General features: G+C 45.0%; 1 protein-coding gene across 1 annotated transcript in view; it reads right to left on the bottom strand.

Moving 5' to 3' along the window:
• Positions 1–5,802: 5,802 nt before the first annotated feature.
• Positions 5,803–18,324, bottom strand: part of MTR (5-methyltetrahydrofolate-homocysteine methyltransferase) — a 70,247-nt gene continuing 57,725 nt past the window's right edge. The window contains exons 25-33 of the mRNA XM_056853335.1: positions 17,223–17,304; positions 13,800–13,898; positions 13,569–13,644; positions 12,078–12,233; positions 11,152–11,345; positions 9,918–10,118; positions 9,092–9,284; positions 6,105–6,217; positions 5,803–5,947 (exon numbers count right to left, since the gene is read on the bottom strand). Coding sequence (XP_056709313.1) covers positions 5,861–5,947; positions 6,105–6,217; positions 9,092–9,284; positions 9,918–10,118; positions 11,152–11,345; positions 12,078–12,233; positions 13,569–13,644; positions 13,800–13,898; positions 17,223–17,304 — 1,201 coding nt within the window. The 3' untranslated portion in view covers positions 5,803–5,860. The remainder of the gene's footprint in view (positions 5,948–6,104; positions 6,218–9,091; positions 9,285–9,917; positions 10,119–11,151; positions 11,346–12,077; positions 12,234–13,568; positions 13,645–13,799; positions 13,899–17,222; positions 17,305–18,324) is intronic.

Genomic DNA, 18,324 nt, shown 5'->3' with positions numbered 1-18,324 from the left:
GTTCAAACGGATTTGCACATAAACTGAGAGAGGGCTACAGGCAGACTTCAAGTTGTGTTGGTGGTTTTATGGCTGGGTACAAGTTAAGAAAGCCTTTAAAATGACTTTACTAAAAAAAAACTGGTTAGCCCTCAAATGGGGGGGGGAGGAGTGAAAAATTGAAATTTTTTCAAGGTTCCATTCCCGCTCTGGGGACAGGGCATCTTGAAAAGCTTGGGATGTCCAAGAGCTATGTCTCAGGGTGGGAATTACTCATCATCATCTCCCACCACCTGCTGGAGTACTCGTCTGCCGAAGGCTGCATCTGCAGAGGCATATGTATTAATGCAATAATGTTTGATAAAGTTTGAGATGGAAGCCCAGGTGGTGGCCTTGCAGAACTCTTTGACGAGGAGAGTTTATTAAAAGCTTCTGTAGTTGCTGTGCTTCGAGTAGAATGAGCGGTAATCCCCTTTGATACGGGTAAACCCGTGGAAAGGAACGCCTGCACAATGCATTGTTGGATGGCAGCGCTGATGACCGATCTAGACATCTTGTGGCCTTTCCCTGGAGCCAAAATGGTAATGAATAGGAAATCCGATTGTCGTATGGGAGCCGTTCTGCGGATATAGATCCGTAGCATCCTTCATAAGTCCAATGTGTGCCACACTTTTTCCTTTGGGTTTGAAGGATTTGGACAAAAGGAGGGAAGATGGAGCTCCTGAAGCCGATGAAAGGAAATGTTTACTTTGGGAACAAAGGAAGGGTCAGGGCGCAGAACTACTTTGTCCTTATGAAAAATGCAAGGTTCTTTTCTGATGGAGAGAGACCCCAATTCGGAGACTCTCCGGGCCGAAGTTGTGGCTGTCAGAAAAAGCATTTTCATCCTAAGAAAACGACGGATACCTTTCTTAATGGCTCAAAAGGTGGTTTAGTTAAGAGCGTTGAGGACAACATGTAAGCACCAGGTGAGAAAATGATGTACCACGGGTGGGTTGGAGTTAGCCGCTCCTTTCAAGAAAGCCCAAATCTGTGGGTGGTTGGCCAATGGGAATCCATCTAAAATGGGGATCAGTGGAGATGGCTGAAACTTGTTTTCTCAGCGTGTTGGCCTTTAACTTCTGATACACTCCATCCTGTAAGAAGTTAAGGAGTTGAGAGAGCAAAGGAGATATAGGATCAACTGACTTTCTTTTACATCAGAGGGCAAATGTCTTCCTCGTATAATTGTAAATTCGTCTGGTGGAAGGTCGCCTAGCTTCTAAGATGGTACTGGTAACTTCCGTGCTAAGGCCCAGGGCTAGTAACCTGTCCCTTTCAATTTCCAGGTGGTTAGTTTGAACCAGCCTGGATTCGGTTGTGTCATGGGACCCTGATGTAAGAGGTCCTTGACGATGGGAAGACGCCATGGATGCTGTTGAGACAGATCGCTACGGTGGGATTCCGCGGAACGACAGGACCGCAAATTGGAGTCCGAATGGAAGTCGGGAATCACAATCACATCATGGTCCGAAGGGAAGCGGTACAGCTGCTCCTCACGAGGAGACCTCCTACGCTTAGGGGAGTTAGATGACCTCCGCTCACTGGGTTCCCTTCCCCGGGACGGTGCGCGACTACGCTGTCCATGAGAAGACGCTGGTGAAGGGAGAAGTGACTCGCCAGACCTGGTGGAGCGTGGGCAGCGTTCACTAGAGCCACGATGCTGAGATGAGGGGGATCAAAGAGGGTTACCCTTGAGAGAGGCCGGCAGTGAAAAAGATGTTTGCGACCTCGATCTCTCCTTCGTCCCTGCTTCCCTGTTTACGGAACTGCTCCTCGGTACCAAGTCTTCCTTGGATTCAGCAGGATGACCTGACACCGACTCCTTCTTCGACGCCGACTTTCTGCTCAACATCAAGTCCTTCCTCGACAGCAATCGACGCTGGAGACTCGGTTCCTTCTGCTGACGGGGAGAACCATCGAAGGCTCCCGTAGTGGTAGAGGAAGATGCCACCTCTTTGGAAGTAGAAGCGGCGTCCACCTTCTTCTTCTTCTTGGATGAAGATGATGAGGATTTCTTTGAGGAAATTTTGAGGACTGGAGCAAGGGATTGCTCATATAGGTGTGCCTTGAGCTTCAAGGCCCTGTCCTGGCGGGAGCGGTGGGTGAACGAACTGCAATGTCTGCAGGACGCAGTAATATGACCCTCCCCCAGGCAGTAAATACATTCGTCGTGCTCATCTAGTTGGGACATCTTGAATCCGCACGAAGAACATTTTTTTAAAAGGGCCATCATACCTTCCATATGACGACGCTAGAAATGAAAAACGCCAGAAAAACATCCTAACTCACGCGGCGGCGAAGAAAGAACTGGAGGGACGGCCGCTTGCCCCTCCCCGTCACATGACCGCTTGGGCGGTAAGAGCCTCCGACGGGGGAGGGGGAAGAGCGGACCAAATGTTCTAGAGCTTTCCAGCTGAAGTTCTCCGCAGTTGGCCTGCGCATGCGCAGTACCCATGTGGGACTGCACAGAACTATAGAAGCTGCATACTTAGGGAAGGTAAGAAGGATTAAGGCTAGACAGTAGATAAAATAAGTGAATAGAAAAAAGTTTCCCTATACTGACTAACGATCAGCAGCTATGCTGAGATGCGCTCTCCCCGCAGGCAGGAGGAAAAACTGGAAGTTACAGGAGACTCTGCTCAGAGGACAGGAAGTCAGAAATTTAACTCCTGCCTCCCCGACCAGCAGACGAGAATCACCCAAGCTTTTCAAGATGCCCTGTCCCCAGAGCGGGAAAGGCCCATGTCTTTAGCATGATTGGATGAGATTTGGAGCTCTGTGTAGTTTATCCTGCCCTTCCTCTGAAGAGCTCAGGGAAGCATGCACTGTTCACGGCCTCCATCATTTTATCGTCACAACAACCCAGTGAAGAAGGTTCAATTGACAGCGGCTGGCCCAAGGCCACCCAGGGCGTTTCACAGCCAAGTGGAGATTTTGGACTTGGATCTCCCGCATTCTAATCTGACAGTGTAGCCATGGTACCATACTGGTGGCTTGAGCTTCTGATCCCTCCAAGGCAGGATGTGCACCAAGGGGATCAGTGTGAACCATGGGCAAGGAGGACATTGGAGAGATTCTTGATGGTGTTCTTCGTCCAAGGCTCTAGTAGCTATCAGTGCTTTCTCCTGGAGTGACACTCCAAATCTGGAACATTAGCTACACCTGGTTTACGTGGTAAATTCCTCGCAATGTGGGCAAGAACAACAAGGCCAGCCAAGCAGTAGTCATGCCCATCTGAACCGGGTACTTTCCTCTCCACAAGTCTTCTTTGAACAAGACCCATCGTACCATAAGCACAGAGGAAAACTAAAGACAAATACAGATTAAAATAAAAGGTTTGTCTTTTCACAGCCTCCATAACAACAACAAAAAGGGGGAGGAGTCCTCTGCAAAGACACGCAACTCATATATGGGACTACAGAGAGATCATGAAGACACCCCCCCCCCCGTAATTAAAAGAAAAAAAGTTGTGTGTGTGTGTTTATTTGTAAGAATTTGCGTTTATTTGTAAGAATTTGCAACAAATATTAAGCCCTTGACCAATAGAGCTGTAATAGTGTTTTGCTGTTTTTGTTTTGTTGTTTGCTTTATGTATTTATGTGTTCCTGTGTTGTGAACTGTGATTGTATCTATATCTGTTAATAAAATTATTTTTAAAAAATGAAGACCCCCCCCCCCCATTTTGAGGCTAGAGGGAAGCAAGGAACTGTGTAACCTTCCCAAGCAGTAGCATTTGCTCCAAATGTCCCTTCCCCGCCACATACAGAAGTTTAAAAAAAAAAAAGTCTTCTGTATGGCATTACCATCTTAAGACACCACTTCAATGGCAAAGTCCCTTCATGATATTAAAATTGCCATGTTAGTTACAGGTCAACATACGGCAAAACATGGAGACGGGAAGTAGCCCTCTCCCTCTCCCCAAACCAAAGTATGCATCATCATAATTGCTTTTCATTATGATCTACCCTACTCTGAGAACTGGAGCTCAGGTTCTACTCATTGAAATAAGACAAACAAAGACGTAGTGTTATTTTACCGAACCAAGTTTTAATGACAAATTTTGAGTACCAATTCTGAATCTCCATTTAAAATACAATACAGTGGAAGAATGTAGTGACCTTTACATAAATCCCAAAGTGATTATGAATGTATTTGAAAGAGGCATCTATTTACATAACCATTTCCATATCAGAAGGTCTAGAGCTCTGTCAGGGTCTACAATATTCTGAACAGGTAATTTTGAGTAGCTGTTCAATAATCAGCTGCAAGCAAATTGCACCATAGAAACACAGCATCCTTGGGTAGCTTTGCTGATCCAGAGGGCAGACTGATTTGCCACCTGGGAACAGCAGCGCATCCTTCTAGAAGACACAAAGCAGATTTCTATTCACTGTTTATATATGAATATCGCCTTGCTTTGTTTCTTTTTACTTTAGTCTTCTGTCAAATGGAACAGTCCTCCAAGCAGCATTTCTATTTTTCTTCCCTGTTCAAGTCGGGTGCTGGTTGCCCTTTTGAATTTTCCAGGATTTCTACAACTATGTCTTGCCAATCACTGCCCTATGCACCTTTTCTGGTCTTCTAATCCACACACTTCCCCCCCCACCCCCCACTCCCGCGTCGCTCCTGATCATGTTATAGATAAGCAGTAAAGAGGTTCGTCTGACCGCTTCCTGCCTTACCCAAGCAGTGTGGGAATCTGAAATTACCTTGCGGCATGAAAACTATTCAGATAGCATCAGAAGCCCAGGAGAAGTCCAAAAATATAGCCAACGTCACCTCTCCTAGAAATGGAGGCAACACTAGCATGGAAAGAGATGCGTTATGGACTCCTCCCCACATGGGCCATGGCTTCTAAAGTTACCTGTGTGGTATGGAAGGGGCCATGCTGCAGCAGCTCTCACAGTGCTCGTGCATTGGTAAAAAGGGTCCTTAGATGACTGTTCAGAACATAGTGTGGCAAGGACATTTCTTGAAGAAGCTATTTGCTTGCTTACCAGCAATGTGGCTCTTAGAACAGATGACACGTGGATTAAACAAACGTCTCAAGAAATGGTTGTAAAGAACTGTCACTGAACTTTTTGTTCTGGATCCAGCAGAAAAGCTTGTGGGCAGAACTGGTGGAGCTGCTCCTTCCCCTTGCCTTCCTCTTGCCAAAGCTGCCTGCCGCCTGTCCAGAAAACCCTCTGAGGATCAGGAGAGCCTTGAGGACAAAATGCAGCACACAAAATGCAGTTTTCTGATTCCACAGTATTTATCTCTACACACACACACAATCCAATTAAAGATCAGTTTTTTCCGGGATGGATGTGTGTGTCCACCTGATTCTCAATAGTAACCAACGGAACCGCCAAACTCGACCCAGTTACAATATTCCCACAAGGAGATAATTATGGGTATGGGTTCTGTGTAGCATTTCATTAGCACTGCACTAAGGGCACATTTAAATATAAAACTATTCTGTTAAAAATGTTTAAACAAGTGAAGGACAAGTAATATTTTATGCATAATCAAACTAATCAAAGCTCTAAAACCAACTAGGAGGGTTTTCCAATTAGGAATCCAAGTGACACATTTGTTCTCATTGACCTACCAGGACCTCTACGTGCCCATGCAATAGTCACATTGAAATCAGTTTAAATGATTTCTCACGGTAGCCAAACTTTGAAGATTTGAAGCATTTTGATTTCAGGTTTGCTGGGGCAAGCGCATAAATGCTTGCCATGATAGGGACTGCCAACATGGGCAGACATTTTAAAGTGGCTTCCATGAGGCAGTTGTCTCCTGAGCTCCAGCCCTCAATTTGCCTAGCTCCCTCCCACCCCTTACATGCACACACTTATTCTGGATCATATCCAAGAATGGGTCCCAGCCATTTTTCAACCTCTGCCACCGCGATGTTTTTCCGTAAGGCATAATCTTCCACCTGCGGAACGAACAAGAGGGTAACTGATTTAGCATGTTCACTGCTGAAGCTTCCATTTTTCAGTATGCTCAAAAATCTAGAAAAGTAAGTTTCACCAACCATTCCCAGCAAAGACAGCCATCTTATAAGGCTGCCATTCCGTTTGTGTTCTTTTTACCTGATCTTTCAATATTTTCCCAACAGCAAAGTATTTGGATTCAGGATTAGAAAAGTAGAGACCAGATACTGCTGAAGCGGGCATCATTGCTAAAGATTCAGTCAGCTGAATACCTGAGAGTGTCAAAAGGAAACATCTGTGGTTACTTAGGATCTGGCGTAATGTAATAGTTAAGAGAATGAAGAAGAAGACGAGTTGGTTTTTATATGCCGACTTTCTCTACCACTTAAGGCAGAATCAAACCGGCTTACAATCACCTTGCCTTCCCCTTCCCACAACAGACACCCTGTGAGGTAGGTGGGGCTGAGAGAACTGTAACTAGCCCAAGGTCACCCAGCTGGCTTCATGTGGAGGAGTGGGGAAACAAATCCAGTTCACCCGATCAGCCTCCGCCACTCATGTGGAGGAGTGGGGAATCAAACCCGGTTCTCCAGATCAGAGTCTACCGCTCCAAACCACCGCTCTTAACCACTACACCTCGCTGGCTTAAATATGTCCCTTCAAGTTCTACCTCAGATATGAACTAACTGGGTGGACTTAAGGCAAACTACTGTTTACTCTGCCTTTGGCTTCATATAGGAGGCCATATATTGGCCTACCTCACTGTTCATGCGAAGACCAATCATCTCAATAATGTGAACTAGTCTGAGCACTTGTGAAGAAGCATGCGACAGAAACACAGAGATGAAATTCTTATAGTCCCTTGGTGGCACAGAAGCTGCGGCCGCTCTGCTGCTGCTCACGTCCTTTGGGTCGCATGAAGAGGCCAGCCCATGCTGCAGTTCTTCCCTGCACCAGCATTCACCTGGTTGCACAAGAATTAATCCTGGCGCAGTGAGGAGCTGCAATATTGAACTCCTCTTGGGTAAGAAATAAAGCTTCCAATGATACTGGTGGTATTGACCCAGAGGTCTCAGAAGCTGCACCACCGATGCAGCTTCCATGCAGGTGAGGTAACAGAACATCCTGGGCCAAGCACTTTAATTCTTACTCATATTTAAAATTGTGGGGTGGGGTCCCCATCATGGATACTGCAGCCATTTTAAGCGGCTTTTAATTGCAAGCAACATTACCACATGTCAGAACATTTTATGTGTACAGTTTTTTAGTCCAGAAAAGGTCTCTGGGATGTTGGCAGGATGTGAGAACTGCAGGATGTGAGAACTTTGTGAGAACTGCAAATAGCTGTTTCTAGCACTTTATACTATTCCCTCACTTCAAGTGGCTCTCCGACACCAGGAAAGAGAAAGCACTATGAATTTCCAGTACAGAATCACCATACATGCCCCATATACACAGTCAGGAACTTTGCAATATGAAGAATGTGCTTCAGAAGTGTATTATTGATAATCCCACAGCATCTGCATACCATTATTTTGCCCTTTACACAGACACAACATTCCATGAGTTAGTTATGTACATGACAAATGACATCATGGTACCTTTGCCCTTCCCTAGCCAAGACTCGCTCTTGAAAGTATTATTTATTGATTAAAGCACTTATATACTTAAGGATATTGTAGTTCTTGGCTGTACTAGGGGATTGGATGAGATCTCAGACTTAAAAAAATAATCTCACATCTAAAAACTGGCACACAAGGGTGTATCTAAAATAGCATTAGCCGCCCAAAGACTGCAGATATAAACCAGATACCGTATATACTCGCGTATAAGCCGAGTTTTTCAGCCCCAAAAATGGGCTGAAAAAACCGGCCTCGGCTTATACGCGAGTCAATACGGGGAGGGAGGGAGGGAGGGAGGGAGGAGGGAGGAGGGAGGGGGGAAACTTACCGCCGTCGCCGCCGCCGCCGGGCCCGTGCCGCTTCCTGCCGCCGGGTGCGGCCTGGGGCAGCCTTCCTGCAGCCGCAGGATGGCTGCCCCGGCCCCCCCCGGCCCCCGCCGCCATTTTTCCCGGGCGGGAGGGGCCATGGGCAGCCATCCTGCGGCTGCAGGAAGGCTGCCCCAGCCCTTCCCGCCCCCGCCGCCATTTTTCCCGGGCGGGAGGGGCCATGGGCAGCCATCCTGCGGCTGCAGGAAGGCTGCCCCGGCCCTTCCCGCCCCCCCCCGCCATTTTTCCCGGGCGGGAGGGGCCATGGGCAGCCATCCTGCGGCTGCAGGAAGGCTGCCCCGGCCCTTCCCGCCCCCCCCCCCGCCGATTTTCCCGGGCGGGAGGGGCCATGGGCAGCCATCCTGCGGCTGCAGGAAGGCTGCCCCGGCCCTTCCCGCCCCCCCCGCCATTTTTCCCGGGTGGGAGGGGCCTTGGGCAGCCTCCTGCAGCCGCAGGATGGCTGCCCAAGGCCCCCCCTGCCCCCGCCGCCATTTTTTTCAGGCGGGAGGGGCCTTGGGCAGCCATCCTGCGGCTGCAGGAAGGCTGCCCCGGCCATTCCCGCCCCCCCCCGCCATTTTTTTCGGGCGGGAGGGGCCTTGGGCAGCTTCCTGCAGCCGCAGGAAGGCTGCTCCGGGTCCCCCTGGGCCTTGCCGCCGCTTCCTCCCGCCGGGAGCGGCCTGGGCAGACTCCTGCAGCCGCAGGAAGGCTGCCCAGGCCCCCCCGGGCCGCGCCGCCGCCGGACCCTCGCCGCTGGAGAGCCCTGTCAGGTAAGCCTGCGGGGGGGGGGAGGGGTTATAAGCCGACCCTCGGCTTATACGCGGGTGCCTAATTTTTTCCCCATTTTTGGGGAGAAATTAGGCACCTCGGCTTATACGCGGGTCGGCTTATACATGGGTATGTACGGTAGCATAAGTCACAGTAAAGCAAAAAACCAGTATATAAATTCCCTCTGAAAAGGACACAAGAATGATTCCCCCCCCCCCCTTTAGCTCTGTTACCTCCTTGGCCTCAAGGCTTCTTTTTCCCAAGTTAATTTTACTTTTCCCACCCTCCAATTTTAAAATACTGAACTTATCAAAAAGAAAACTTTAGAAGGTTCATTTTTATCAAGGCCATTTTTAAAAATACAATTTCTTAACCACATGTTCTACTAAGATACCTGTTGCGTCCTCAATATTTGCCAGTTTCCACATAGTGAGTTTTTCTGTGTGGTCAGGTTGACAGGGATACCCAGGAGCTGGACGGATTCCCTCATATCTGATTCTACGTAATTCGGAAAATTCCAGCTGCTCATTTTCACAGTAAGCCCAGAATTCTTTACGAACCCTTTCGTGGAGTTCCTCTGCAAATGCCTGGGTATAAACCAGAAGCAAGTAGTAGTTCTGAGTCCGCCTAAGACATAATTATGCTTACTCATTACTTTCGTACACTATGGATAAGAGCCTTGAATAAACCAAGGTTCTTTCTCACTTCTCATTGTTTATTTTTACTGAAAGACAAATATTAGAAAAAATAAGCAGGACTATTATTTCTGACCCTAGAAGCTAAAATGACTAAACTGAGGTTGTCGTACTTTGGACATATTAAGACAGTCATGCTAGGAAAAGTTGAGGGCAGCAGGAGAAGAGGAAGACCCAACAAGAGATGGATGGACTCAATCAAGGAAGCCACGGCCCTCAATTTGCAAGATCTGAGCAAGGCTGTTAAGGATAGGACACTTTGGAGGACATTGGTTCATAGGGTCGCCATGAGTCGGAAACGACTTGACGGTACATACACACACACACACACATTATTTCTGCACTTTTCAAAAACACCCCAGGCCAACAAAACATCAATACACACACACACACACAGAGTAACTAAACAGTAGAAATGCACAAACCCTGCCAATAGCCTCTTGGTATTGGTATATTTGGAATATTTAATGGTTATATTTTTAATTCCATTTGTCAGCCAAAATTGATAACAGAAGCCATGGTTACCTCTGCCAAGCGGTCTGCCAGAGCTTTCACCATTATGATATTGTAGTCATCACATTGTTTCTCATACTCCTTGCACAACTCATCTACTCCAAAGCACGCCACAGCAAACAAGCCCAGATAATCATTAACTCCAGATTCCAGAGGGGCTATAAAGTCCGACAGGCAGTAATAGGGATCTGTACTGGCAGGGTCTTTCTCAGCCTACAACAGCAAATGGAGCATTACATTAAATGAACAGAACTTGCAGTTACAAGATCTTGGCAGGCCTAGGCACAATCATATGGCACTTGCTTTTCCTCCATTTTGCCTGATTAAAGGTAAAGGTAGTCCCCTGTACAGGCACCGGGTCATTCCTGACCCATGGGGTGACCTCACATACCAGCGTTTCCTAGGCAGACTTTGTTTACGGGGTGGTTTGCCAGTGCCTTCCCCAGTCATCTTCCCTTTACCCCCAGCAAGCTGGGTTCTCATTTTACCGACCTCAGAAGGATGGAAGGCTGAGTCAACCTTGAGCCGGCTACCTAAAACCAACTTCCGTCGGGATCAAACTCAGGTCGTGAGCAGAGCTTTTGACGGCAGTACTGCAGCTTACCACTCTGCGCCACGGGGCTCATTTTACCTGATTACACATTCAAAATTCAAAGCAGAGGTTTACAGAGGAGGCAATCTTCAAACATAGCAGAGTACTTACTCCATTTAAGAGCAGTACAGTATCCTTTCCATCTAATAAATAAGATTTGCACTGTTGTTCTCAAACCACTTAATAGGTTTCATTTACTTTCTTTTAAGGAGCACATAAAAACTTCAGTGAGAAGTAACAGGCTCTGTAAGACCACAGGATCACTCCAAGGATAAAGGTGTTTTTGTTTCCAAAAACAACAGGAATATATGGAAATCACCTAACAGGATTGCTCTACAGCACAGGAATTTAAATTGGTTCCCTTAATAAAGCTGGTTTAAGCCATTCCTTCCTTACTTATGAAGATGTACAGTGTTACATATTTTTAAACGATGCTTTCCGGATAACAGAATAAATTAAGCACTAAAGAGAAATAAAGATACAGCTCAATTGCTTCAATGGTAAGGAAACCAGAAAGGGGAAAAGGAGGAATTAAGAGGTAATTTTCCATTGCATATTGTCTTTGCAAGTACACACCATAGTAAGCAAGCCCTGAAACTATCCCAAGGTCACAGGTCATCATAAAGAACATAGAAAAACTGGCTGACACTCTACCTGCTGCCGTAAGCCATGGAATTTAGCTATTGGTTCTGGTGACTGCATTTCCTCATCCACATATAAAAAAATGTCGTCTTGAACGCTCCGAGCTGGCCAAAATCCAATCAGACCCTTGGCTTTAAGCTTCTTTTGTGCAATCAAAGTTTTCAGCAAGCTCTGAGCATCATTATAGACTTTTTTTGCCTCTTCCCCTGGTAAATGAAGAGGGACAAAAATATTCAAAGCAACTTTCCAAAACCTTTCTTTAAAAAAAAAAGGATTTATTTTTTCAGCATCATTTTCTATATACCCTTAAATTCTCTCTTCCTTTTCACAATGACAGAAAGCAATGCTAAATAGGTTTACTCATAATCCCACTCATGTCTATTCATTGGGGTTTACTCACAGGGACGCATTCTTAGGTTTGCACTGGCAGTCTACTAATGATGACACAGATAAGCATCAATACATTCTTGGCTGAGGCTGTGATATACTGCTGCAAATTTTTACAGTAAGCAAAACTTAGTACAGAAATCTGGGTTACAACAGAAAACCGAGCGAGAACAGTGTGTGAAAGCACCTCCACTTCCCAGAACTGATACTCGCAAATGCCTCTGAAGACTGAATTTGCCATGTTCAGCCCAAGATGAACAGGGTGTGCATGCATGACACAGAGAAGATTAACCATTATTAATTATTTGCTCTGATCTGCTCATGGATCATCCATTTACAGCCAATATTTCAATAGCTCTCCCGTTCTTTCCAACTGCACCCAAGATTTTACTGAGCTTTAATCTAGCTGATAAATCTCTTTAATTAACATTGCTCCCACAAGCATTGTTGGTATCAATTTGTGCATATATACACATAATTTGAAGGCACATTAAGTGGCACTTCATATACCGTTTAGACTCTCTACCAGAGAATGTTACTGCGTTACTCACCTACTGCTCTATCTTTGAAGATTTTAGGAAATCCCCGGTTTGGGTATTTGCCCCTAAGTTGCCAGACATCGAAAAATGGCTTCCAATCAATGTATTCCACCAGCTTCTGCAAGTTATAATCTTCAAAAACTTTAGTGCCAATGAACTGTGGTTTAACTGTAAGAATATAATGTGTAGATTTTGCAATTCAGAACACACTATATAGGTTATCTCTATCTCTGCCACATAGCTCACAAAGGCATGGTCCAGGCACAAGAAGTCATGGTTTGTCTAGTTTGGGTTCCAAACCATGGTTCCTCGCCTCCTCTCCAACCAAAATCCTCAGATGCTATCCCAAAATGTTCAGCCTTACCACTCCCAGTTCCACATTAGTGGTATCCTCCCATATAACTATGTCACAATAAATTATTTGAGGGATTTTGTTTAACATGAAGGATGAAATGTGTGTGCTACAGCAGACTACCAACTGTGTATTCAAATGGACATTTGCCTTAAGTAAAAACCAGCAGTGGAGACAGAGACAGGAATATGTCTGGGGTTTAGATGGGAGGAAGGAGTGCTTTGGTAAGAACTGCCAGCCTATTTTCCTATTTTGGCCTCCCTTCTCTGTGATCAGGCAGCCTTCAAGGGTGGAGCAACGTTTCAAACTGACTGACACTCTGGTTTGGTATCTACTCTCATACATGGTTTGGACATCACATGTAATCTGAAACCCATGCAGATCAAAAAATGTAGAGAATGGGGTATGGAAATGTATGGAAAAGGGGTATTTTTCTACAGAACTGGGGAACGCCCCCAACAATGTCCAAACAAAACAAATTTTAAAATGTTAGGTGAAAAACACCAAGATCTGCAACACTGCATATCGATAGCTCAGCCACCTTTTTGAGGATCGTGTGTGAGAAGCGAAACTGCCACCAGGAGAGAGAACTGCTCCACTACTGCTAGACAACATATACCACAAGCAAGAGGGAGGGTAGGGGAGCAGGAGCTGGAAAACAGGTGCTGAAGGTGAGTGGGCAGGTATGTGAGAGGAAGAGGAGCTGGAGCCGCTGCTGCCACCCCACCACCAGACAAGAGGTGCTGCAGGCAAGTGGGCAAGAAAGTGGAGAAGGACAGGATTCCCCTCCCACCGCGAGTGTCAAGGGTCTCCCACTTGTAATGACTAAACATGGTTCCGCCAAACCATGGTTTGCAAACATAGGTTTGCTGTTGCATCTGAACGACACCACTTTTTTGTTATGTTTTAATTGTCTCCTTGAATTGAACTACAAACATATCAGGGCACTGTTCTTTACATCCATGATCAATAACATATTTGGGTTTCTTCTGTAACGTGGAATGGTGATTATTTGACAGCTTCATTATTACTTTTAAAATAGTATGTTCAAGCTAAAATTAAAATGTATATAAAGTTTTCAAATGGCTGTTTCTTCTGACAAGAACAAATCTGTGACGCACAAGAGTCCCTTAAAGAAAAGGAAAACTAACCTAGATTAGGCTGTGTTAGCCAATCATAACAAAAGCTCTTGCTTCTTGCTTGCTGCAGGGACAAATATCTCCTTTCCTGCATGGAAATAAGGCTGTAGTTGATATCTGCATCACCTCTGAACAAGTTATTACCCGTTGATTTATCAAGGGTTTTTCAAAAAGCATGAACAATAAAATGTAGGTAGCAATGACAAATGATTAGTACTCTTAACATTAAGAAGCTCTATCAACCTTGAGAGAGTCGTAGTGGTCCTGTCTAATATCTTCATATTCCTCTAGTATTTCTTCAAAGAAGTCATCCTTTAGATTCTCATCTAAAAGCTGAGAACACTGGAAAAAAACCAGCATGGTTATTAAAACTTGAGGCTGATGCATGCAAACCAATTTGTCGCCATTTCTCTTCGCCAAGCACTTCAAATCCCTCTACAAGAACATGTGTAATAACCTGCCCCCAATTTAAAAAATGAAGTTATATTACCAGGAAAAAAGTGATTCTTTTCTGAAAAATACTTTTTCATCTTTTCGGATGGGAACTATTTCACACAGAAAACTCCCATGTGGAGGTGCTGAAAACATCAAACGCAGACTTACCTGCCACTTCAAAAATAAACATATGAATGAATCCTGAAGCTAAGAGTGAAATAAAGAACTAATGGGTTGATTTTTGTTTAAGCTTTCCACTGTACACTACATTCAGGTTGTTTCAAATTACAGATCTTGAAAGCTTGATTGTTAAGTCATTAAAACTAAAGATTGCCAAATGGATTTTTACTGCCATTTTAAAGGCTTGAAAGCTCCAGATTTATCTATTGCTGGACTTCTACCTATGCAATAAGGAGGAGGATCGTGTTTCCCTCTACGTAACTAGTTTAAGCATACAGAAAAACAGGAGCCACTGTAAACCCCAACCACACAGATTAAGATTCAAGCTTCTCATTTGGAACCCAAAATATTCCCTCAGAACCCAGTCAAAGGGCAGGAGCAGTCTGAAAATGGAAGGCGTGAAGTGTGAGCCTAGCAAAGCATACTGAATATATTTACAATCACAGGCAAGCCACTTCTGAGATTTCTATTATTCATTAAGCAAGCTGTTCTAGTCAGATTTAATTAAGCCCATGACTGCCTTCGGCATTCAAAAGCATCCTCCCTAAACAGAAATGCATGGCAGTGATATACCGAAGTCTTTGCAAAAAATCACATAATTTCCATAATATTTTTGCATTTTCTTAGATAAATTAAAAACAATATTTTGCTGTGCATTTAGACACTGGAAAAATCATATGAGTGGTGTTCTATACTACTGGTAAAGGGGATAAACAGTTTAATATAGCTCAAGGGTACCTGAAAAAAACCACTAGGGGAAGTGGTGAGCTCCCCCTCACCGCTAGTCTTCAAGCGGCAGCTGGCAAACACTTCTCAGGGATGCTTTAGGCCAATCCTGCATTGAGCAGGGAGTTGGACTAGATTACCTGTATGGCTCCTTCCAACTCTGTGATTCTATGTACCTTTTATTCCTAAACTCTTCAGTCAGAATTAGAGTTCTGAGTTTAATTTCTTGAGTTCTAATTCAACACTTCCACACTGCATATTCCCTTTGAAGGTGTTGCATCTGATTGACTGTTTTTGTAGAACACTGACCTTCAGGTCTGCAATACTATGTCCAGGGAGATCAAAATGTTCGCTCGCTGGTTTCTGGATGCTGTGGTATCTTTATATCTGATTGTGCTCATTCTCTCATGCAGAGACTGACACATTGGTCCAATGCAGACAGTATTGTTGGCACACGATGGCATATATTAAATTAAATTGGATGATGTGCAAGTTAAAAATCCCAGGATGGTGTAGCTGGCATTAGATCCTGTAACAGTATTAGTTGAGTGTATAAGGGGACAATGGTGGAATCTAGGTTTGTTGAAGGGTTTGGTTTTTGGGGGGGGGGGTGAGTCACTATTGGGTGTTCTATGGTTGTTGATAAAAAGCTGTTTTAAGTTAGGGGGCTGCCTGTAAGCCGGGAAAGGCTTGTAAGCTGCCCCATAAAGAAGGATTCTCCGTTTGATTTCCGTACATTTCTGAAGTAATGGAAAAGAGCAAAAGAGTCTAGTAGCACCTTAAAGACTAACAAAATTTCTGGCAAGGTACGAGCTTTCATGAGTCACAGCTCACTTCTTTAGATATCTGAAGAAGGGAGCTGTGACTCATGAAAGCTCATACCCTGCCAAAAAGGTTGTTGGCCTTTAAGGTGCTATTAGACTCTTGCTCTTTTCTACTGCTGCAGACAGACTAACACGGCTACCCATCGGGATATAGCTGAAGTGGTAAGCAGTGGCTCACAAAAGCCCATATTGAAACAAATGTTAGCTTTAAGGTACCATGTAGAGATTGCCAGAAATCACTTCCAATTGGCAATATTTCACCAGCTCATCATGTGGAGTGTCTCCAAGCCCAGCACTCAGTGGGTGAGAGGTTCCACATGACTGTGGAAAATTTGCTGCAGGAGGCACTGATTGTTGCCTTTAAGAACTGATTTAATAAGAACATGATACTGTGTTGGGCAAAAGGAGTACCACCTCAGAAAAGACCAGAAGACACACAGGCTTCAATGGCAACTGAACACATGGGGAGCGTATAGAAGAAACCGGGAGCTTAGTAAACACTCCAGTGTACTCTTTTGTAAGAATCACCTAGCTAGGATGACTAAGCCCCAAGGGAAACATAGAGATCTAGCCTTAATGCAGGAAAGACTGCTGGAGAAGCACAGAAATTTCACAGAGCACGCAATACACCAGCAGCCAGCTGTCAAAACACTGTGATAGTGTTGCATGCAAACTTTGCTTTTTACAAAACTTTGTATACAAAGTGGTGCTTTGTGCAGGCACGGTTAGTAGTTGATGAACTGGATGGAACAAAGCAATGACAACTCCCAGTCCCTTGACAAAGCAAAGGTTAAGATAGCATAATTGCTCTGTGCATATTCTTTCCATGACCTTCGCCTCTGCCTTTCCTCTCCTTCCAACCTTTTCCTCCCGCCTTGTCATCCCGCTGACATTTAGGGCACATCCACACATCCTGAATAATGCACTTTCAATGCACTTTAACGATCGTTTGCAGGTGGATGTTGCCGCTTCACACAGTAAAATCCAGCTTCAAAGTGGATTGAAAGTGCATTATTTAAGATGTGTGAAAGTGCCCAAATAGTTTTAAGTTCCTTCAGGCAGGGACCTCGTTTTTTTGTCGCTACTGCTTTTTTGTGAAGCACTACACACACAGATAGCATCGTCACCGCCAATAGAAAAAGCCACCCCCACTTCTTCTTCAGTATTTCTGGCACATAATAACACAAACAACTATTCACCCTGTGGAACCCTGCTGACTTCTGAAATATGTATGACCAACGGCCAGTAACAAGGTTCAGTTTTACGAGCAACCGAAGTACCAAATAAGATGAGTCAGGATTTTCAAATGGTTACGTAATTAATAGTCTCACAAGTATACAAACGCAGGATTCTCTATCCTGTGTGGCTGCACTTCACAAAGCATGCTAATCTGGTCCCTCGTGGAGCAGGATGCTACAGCAAATGAGCCTTCAGTCTGACCACCCCCCCTTGAATTATTTTCTTCGCACGAAGCACCAAGAAATAATATTTCACAACTTACAACTACCACACTCTTAGAAGCATCCAGGACATGAATGACAGGAGCACTGTATCGTGGAGCAATTTTTACTGCTGTGTGTGTTCTGAAATGATTAAAAAAAAAGAAAAGAATATGGAACAAATTGCCTCAGTAGCTAATGTACAAACATTTCTAGGCCCCAATGGGAAAAGCCATAAAATGAACTGCAGAGAAGTCATCTTCCTTTCCATGGAAATTACAGTCTATCTGCAGGTTAGCTGAATGCATGAAGGGGTGGGGGGAGGAAGAGGAAGAGTAGGTTTTTATATGCCGACTTTCTCTACCACTTAAGGAAGAATCAAAGCGGCTCATGTGAAGGAGTGGGGATTCAAACTTGGTTCTCCAGATTAGAGTCCACCGCTCTTAACAACTATACCATGCTGGCTCTCTAAATGCAGCACTACTGATGTTGCTGCAGCTGTTCTGTGTTTCAAGAGATGTAAGACTTCACCAATTCCTAACGTAAAGTAACTGACATTATTATTTGCCACCATTCAGAAAAGAGATCTTACGACTTCCCGCCCCATTTGATGACAGCTTCTGGCCTTGGTTACTGAACACAGAATCAGAATTTCACTACCAAATATGAAACTAAGCACATCAAACCTCTTGGAGAACTGGGTTTGATCCCCCACTCCTCCACATGAACAGCAGACACTAATCTGGTGAACTGGGTTGGTTTCCCCACTCCTACACATAAAGCCAGCTGGGTGACCTTGGGCTAGTCACAGCTCTCTCAGCCCCACCTACCTCACAGGGTGTCTGTTGTGGGGAGGGGAAGGGAAGGTGATTGTAAGCCGGTTTGATTCTCCCTTAAGTGGTAGAGAAAGTCGGCATACAAAAATCAACTCCTTCTTCTTCCATTGGGTGAGATGGCATTCCCTTGGGACTATGCTGGGCATGGGATCAGTGGAAGGGAGATGGCCTCCAACCCTAGGCCAGATGTTGGGAAGGCCTTAAAAGTGGTGGCAAGAAGAAGCCTGGGGCGGTCACAATGAAGAATGAGAAGAGGACGTGTAGAGAGGACCAGGAGAAGGGAGTGAGAAAACTCTTGACTAAGGGCCCCAAAGGCAAGTTCATCCTG

Source organism: Euleptes europaea, chromosome 7, assembly GCF_029931775.1.
Source record: "Euleptes europaea isolate rEulEur1 chromosome 7, rEulEur1.hap1, whole genome shotgun sequence".
In the NCBI taxonomy this organism is placed as follows: Eukaryota; Metazoa; Chordata; class Lepidosauria; order Squamata; family Sphaerodactylidae; genus Euleptes; species Euleptes europaea.
Note: the sequence above shows the minus strand (reverse complement) of the source record. Positions and strands in the feature narration are given on the sequence as shown.